Source organism: Buceros rhinoceros, unplaced genomic scaffold (genome assembly GCF_000710305.1).
Source record: "Buceros rhinoceros silvestris isolate BGI_N320 unplaced genomic scaffold, ASM71030v1 scaffold18758, whole genome shotgun sequence".
Classification (NCBI taxonomy): Eukaryota; Metazoa; Chordata; class Aves; order Bucerotiformes; family Bucerotidae; genus Buceros; species Buceros rhinoceros.
In genome coordinates this window covers 774-7,215 of record NW_010426532.1, presented here as the reverse complement: position 1 = coordinate 7,215, position 6,442 = coordinate 774, and the positions used below count along the sequence as shown (strand labels likewise).

General features: G+C 59.4%; 1 protein-coding gene across 1 annotated transcript in view; it reads right to left on the bottom strand.

The window, feature by feature from the left end:
- Positions 1-3,864: 3,864 nt before the first annotated feature.
- Positions 3,865-6,442, bottom strand: part of PAQR3 (progestin and adipoQ receptor family member III) — a gene marked incomplete at its 5' end in the record, with an annotated part of 2,971 nt that continues 393 nt past the window's right edge. The window contains 3 exons of the mRNA XM_010141559.1: positions 3,865-4,007; positions 4,311-4,401; positions 5,669-5,866. Of these exons, the coding sequence (XP_010139861.1) occupies positions 3,865-4,007; positions 4,311-4,401; positions 5,669-5,866 (432 nt within the window). The remainder of the gene's footprint in view (positions 4,008-4,310; positions 4,402-5,668; positions 5,867-6,442) is intronic.

The following is a 6,442-nucleotide window of genomic DNA, read 5'->3' as shown; positions in this document are numbered from 1 at the left end:
GCAGGTCTGTCGGGAAGTCACTTCCCTGTTGCTTTGAGCGGCAGGGAGCGTGCGCTCGTGTGCATAGTGTGACCCTACCTGAACCAGGGGCAGCGCCTTGCTGCGCTAGACGAGGTCCCTGCTGGGAGGACAGTAATGGTGAGGGAAGGAGCTGGCAGCTCAAACTGATTGGGACAGCTTCTCTTTCAGCACAGTGAGGCCTGACCCACAGCCCTGTGGGAATCAGCTGCCTGAGAGAGAGTCTGTCTGCAGGTACCAGGAAGCCTTAATGGCTGCGGTCATGGGAAGAAAGACCGCAGTCGTGGTTCTCCGCAGCCTCCCTGCGGCCCCGAGATGGGGGGCAGTTGCGTTGGGCAACCTGTAGCCTGGGACCCCGTGGGGAGGAGAGAACTTCCCATCTCCCGGTTCGTCAAACCGAGTACTGTGAAGATAAGCTGATGTATTTGCTACTGCGAGAATACGAGTTTGTCTGGGTTTTTTTATACTATATCGTGTATTTTTATATGCGAAAGGTCTCTACCGCGTACACCCTGCTCACACTCACGGTGCATCTGAGGCATGGCCGTGTCTCAGTAATGCAGCAGCCACTGTCGCTTCCGCGGGACGTAAGGGAGTGAACGTGAGCGGACGAGGAACACACGCGAAGGGCGGCTGCTGCGTTGCTGCTCCGTAGAGCTTGCAGGGAAGGGAGAGCCCAGGCCGTGGTGCGCACGGCTGACTGTGACCGCGGCGTCGCCTGGCACTGAAGAGCATAAACGCTGTTTTAAAACTGCTGGCATTCAGCTTCTAAGTGCACTTTCCTGACCGACACTTCCGTTTCTTGTTAGACTTCTAGTTTCTAAAGCTTTTTTGTGTACCACTAAAGAGACAACTGGGACTTGCGTGTGGACCTGATGTACGTCACCAAATACTCGCAGCCGTTCAATAAACAAACGTGGCAACAGTGAGTGGCAGATCTCCTTCGACACCGCGGGGCTCAGGGCTCACGTGGGGGCTCTCGGTATGCACCAGCCAGCACTGCTGCTGCTGCCACTGGTGGTGGGGGGCTCCCTGGACCTTCACCACCCGGGGAGGTGCCAGCGGCCGCGCGGTTGAGTTAATCCACATCGGTTGTTGCGCGATGCGAGGGGCCAGGAGGAGGTTACTCCACGTACACATCCCACGGACTGTAATACCTTTATTTACAGGCTCAGTATGTACATCAAAGACCATCATGCAGCTTGGTAAGTGGGGTCAGGGTGATAAAAACGTACAGCTTGGCAGCCCGTATCCTCACCCAGCGAAAGCTGCTGCGGTCATTGAGAGTTACACAAAGACAGACAGGAGCAAACCGCGCAGTCAGGATGACTCCAGCAGACACGCGGTCCTCCGCTATTACTGTTCACGTGACACTGGAAACAGGCTTTGGGACTGGCGGGCTCCTTGTCAGGCTTCCGTAGAAATTAGTGCACTTGGAACTTGCTTGGCTATCAAGTTTTTTTAAAAAAAAAAAAAAATACAAAATCAGTGTATACAGTGAAAGGCTTGAAGGTCTGGGAGTTGAGTCGTAAATGCAAGGTCAGTTCTTGCCACTACTTTTTGCTTGAGTTGAGAGAAAAACAAAACCAACCCCCGCTCCCGAACTCTACAGTTGTCATCCCTCTCCAGTCTCCCTCCAGGGAAGTTACGGTCCTGCCCTCGCCATCCCCAGGGGGCTTGGGGCCCGACGGGAAGCTGCCATGGATAATCCGTGTGTCCTTGGCACACCCCAACAAGTTAGGCTGAGGGAGCTGGGTGTGTGTAGCCGGGGCGGGGGCAGTGCTGGGGGTCCTGCCAGCAGCCTGCCTGCCCCAAGGCAGGCGCTGCCAAAGCCAGCCTCTCCCCCCAGGCAAGTGAAACCCACTGAGGGAAACCCCTCCCGAGTGCGGTTGTGAAGGGCTCCCCGTGCGCTGCGTCGCTTTGGGCACAGGGGCTAAGGTTTCCCTGCCCACTGCGAGGCAGTGCCACCGCGGCTGTAAGACACCCAGCTGGAACTGTCCCGCAGTGCCTGTCAGCATGGGCTCCGCTGGGGGAGCGAGGCCATCGCACAACAGGAGGGAAGATGCTGGACACCACCGAAGGACCACTGAGGGGTAGCGAGGGGAGCCGCAGCGAGCTGAGCTGGGACAGTTTATAGTCCCAGAAGAGCGCCCAGCCGGGGCACCTCCCCCTCTCTAAAGCGTCCTTCCACAGCTCTGCTCCCACCCTAGAACCCCCTGGGATTCAGAGCAGCACCGTGAGGCAAGCAGAGGAATGGGCGAGGGCTCGTGTGAAGCAGCAGCACTTGCTGCCCCTGCCCAGCTGGACTGACAACACAACGGCTGCTGGACAGCAGCCACTTCAAAACGTTCCTTCTAACCCCGACATCCAGACAGTTCCAACGCTGTCTGAAGAACCAGCTCCCCCTGCGGCTCACCAGGCTGCGCGACAGCGACCTGATAACCTGCACGGTTCACCTCTCCGGAGTGCTGGGTGTCGGAGATGGTTTCAGGACAGATTCTGAACCCCAAGGCTGCCTCACGGCGATGGGTCCCTTACGGTGGCCCATCACTCTCGGTGACGCAGTCTGCAGGTGCACTGCGGTGCGTCAGGCGGCAAAAGGCCAAAGGTCAGTGGTTTGGCCTCCCTGCGGCGGAGTGTATTTCATCCTGTCGAAGGTAATGTAAAACGTCCCTGCAGCTCTCCTGCCAGGCAGCCTCAAACACAACCCCCAGGCTTGGCGCTGCTCCAGAACTACTTCAGAACACTTGTTCCACGAGACCGGGGGAGTCTGGGGAGCGGGAAGTACTGGCCCTACCCCTGTTGCGGGAGGAAGATCTCAAACACCGATGGAGCTCTGCTGGATGACACGTGCTCTTATCTCCCAGAAAAAGGGGACGAGCTCGCCCAGGAAAGGGCAGGAGTCCACAGCGTTCAGCTTGGCACGTTGCCATACAGCTGCTGAGGCACAAGCATGTCGTTCAAAGACCCCGAAGGATGCAGCACACCTTACCGCTGGGACTGGATCCGAGATCAGCCCCACCATTGCCGTGGGGGTACAGTCACGCTGTCAGCAGCCGTTGCTTAGTCACACACAGGAGCAAACCCTGAGAACCTGCTCCACGGGCCTGTCAGCTCGGCAGAGGCTCCTCCTTCTGCTGGTGGCGTCTACCAAGCAAAGCAGATGCTGCTGTGATGCGAACGCTGAGCTCTCCAGCCCACCTTGCCTTGTCCTGCACCAGGACGACCTGTCTGGAGCGTGACTGCAGAGCAGGGAATGTCTGTCCAGTCCCGGGCAGTGCTGACGGGTTTTCAACAGCCTTTCCCCAGCAAGCAGGTGACGGTCCAGAAGTCAGAGAAGGAACTGCCTCAGCACGTGACTTCAGAGCTCAGCTCACCAGGCAAGGCCCAGACCCTCAGTCAGCCACCTCATGGCCAGGCCTCTGAAACACAGCAGGGAAACTAGTTCAGTCCCTTCCTGTGCAGATGAAATTACCAGCTCTCACCTGATCCCAGAAAAATCCAGGTCAACACGTAGGAGGCTGAACACCTGCCAAAAGCCCGAGGAAAAGGCGACTTGGGAACAAAAGCTAATGAGGGCCTGAGGTTATGAAATGGTGCGAGCGAGTGGGGAGGTCCCTGGCAGCCCTGCTCCCCAGCGCTGCGCCGGGGCGCTGCGGCCTCGTGCGGGGCAGCAGCAGAGGAGCAGAGCGCCAGGCCGCGGGAGCGTGGACCGTCAGCGCTGTCTGCGGGGAAGCTGCTGAGGGAGGTGGGCTGGAGCTCGGGACCAGACAAACCCAGGAGTGCTGAACCCCCTGCTGTTGCAGCGCGCTGTTCCCGCGCGTGCGAGGTCTGCGGTACCTCCACTCACAGGTCCGGGCTGTAATCGGGACAGGGCTTGCTGTGTCGGTACTGCATGATGTACACCATGGACTGATGCCACCAGTACAGCATGACCACCGCCAGGATGTGCCAGACCTGGTGGCTCGAGCCGAGGTAGTTCAGCTGTCCTGGGGGCAAGAAAGAGGGTGAGTGGTTCAGCTGTTAGACCGGGCAGTAACTGGAGCAGTGCAGCAGTCGGGCTCCTCCAGAGCAAAGCCACCCCCTCCCCTGGCTGGGGGGCAGTGGAAGGTCTTTAACAGACTCGATCGCCAGATCACTTGATCTGGTGCAAGCACAGGCACCGTGTGACTCAAGGGAGATGACCACACGGTCAGCCTGCACCCTCACAGGAAGCTCAGGGCTCCCAGCAAGGGCTGTGACGCCGCAGGAGGCTTAACTGCAGAGAAACCACCCCGCGGAGAGTGTCCTACCTGGGAAGTATCTTTCTGGAACTTTGGAAATATAGAAGAGAAAAGCGACAGCAGCGATGAAGTACATGACAAGGACCCGCGGGGCAAACTCCTGCAAAAGAGAAGGCAGCTCTCCTATTCTGTTAGAAGGTAAGTGGAGGAAAAAACAGAGGAAAAGACACGACCAGAGTGAACCTCCCCTCACTGCCTGTGCTGTCTGCGGACAGAGTCTGGCGGGGAAGCAGACGCCCAGGTCTGGGTGGGAAGACACTGGCTTTACCCCGCCCTGTCTGCTTCAGCCCAGGGCTTCTGCATGTTCCTGTGCAGCGGCAGCAGCCGGGGCTCTGTCACTGCCGGACAGGGACCCCGCAGTGAGCAGCCGGGACAAGGGGGCTTCAGCGCGACTCCCCCTTCCCAGCGGGGGCTGCCGTCGCCAGGGCTCAGGGCCCTGGCAGGGGGGGCCAGCTCCTGTCTCTAGTTTGTGGGCAGCCAGTGCTGCTCCTCGGTGCTGCTCTGCTGCATCCCAGAGCGGCTTGGGGCCAGGCTAACCCACCACCCCAGGTTCCTCCTCACTGTGAAAAGGAAGTGCATTCTTCAGCACAGTTCATCCCCGGGCGACCGCAGCGATTCTGGGGGTTTCGTTTTGGGGCAGAATTTCCTGCCTTCACCTGCCTTTTCAGTGTTGCTTTTTCAGGGCATAATTTGAAGGGGAATAATAAGAGCAGGAAAATGGTTCAGGAATTTCCCAGCAACGTTAAAGGAGGGTTGTGTGAGAGCCGGAGGGGTGAGCAGGCACGCAGTGATTTCTGCTGCCAGCCCAGGGAACTGCAGAGGACGCCAATAACTCTCCCCTGAGCGATGGACGGTGGGTTCCCCTGGGTTCCCCTCGCTCCTCCGCAGCGGTGCAGGTTGACAGACCGCTCCAACCTCCCATCCCGCGTCCTGGGGCGAGCGAGGGCGTGGCCCACCCCTGCCGGCTGCTCCCTGGGTCCTGCGGGCAGGTACCCGCAGTCCCACGGCTCAGTCCTACTCGGGGTGAGGCAGATTTAATCTGCTTGGCCTGTTCCCCGCTCCGCCGTGAACTCCCCAGTTTTTTTGCCCCCCCCCTGCCGGCTGCTCCCTGGGTCCTGCGGGCAGGTACCCGCAGTCCCACGGCTCAGTCCTACTCGGGGTGAGGCAGATTTAATCTGCTTGGCCTGTTCCCCGCTCCGCAGTGAACTCCCAGGTGCTGGCTCTGGGCATTCAGCCCAAAGGATTAATTCTGTGCTGAGATAGGAACTCCCGCTGCTTCCCCCTCCTTTTCCGAAGCGCAGGAGGGCTGGAGGAAGACGGCAGGGGAGGAGCAGGGGGGACGTTATTTCCTTCTGTTCCCCCTTTACCTGGACGATAGGTGCCCCGAGGCCGCCGTGGAGCCACATCCAGTGGATGGTGGGAATGATTCCGTAGCCTGACACGGAGCAGAAGATGAGGGAGCGCAGCCTCTGCCACTGCTGCGTGAGGTAACTGGGGTGGATCTGGGCGAAGAACACGGCCAGGATCATGGCAAGCACCGTGATGAGATAGACCTGCCGCCAGTACTGGGGAGAGGAGAGACAGGAGCAGCTGGGGGGGAGTTCTGTTCTGGCTGGGTGAAGAGGCAAACTCTGGGCACAGGGTTTACACCACTGAACGTAATGACGTCTCCCACCTCCCGCCACCGCTGGCGTCTGGGGAAGGGACTCGTCAGCTGACAGCGAGGGGATGGGACTGGCTGCTCGGGTGGAACATCCTGTGCTCTGAGCGGTGCCTTCACCAGAATGTTTGAGAGGCTCCGCCTCAGCAGTGGTTCCACTGCCCGCTCGCTGCACCCTGGGCAGGCGGGGAAGTGATCCAGGCTCGAGGGGACCTGACCTCACTGGGTCTGTCACAGAGAGAAAACCAGCCTGCCTCTGCCTCGTGACAGCTGCCTGATGGGAAACGGTGGGGACATGGGCCCTCATCATCCGGAGGCCGGAGCTGTGCAGTTCGTCCTGCCTTTGCAGACATTTCAACACTTCCCTGAGCCTGGTGTGACCGACAGCTTGAAAGGACAACCTCAACCTGCCTGTCGCTGCAGAGGGCAAAGTTCTGGTGGCCGCAGGAGAAACTTGTCTCAGTTTCCATCTCTGTCACCC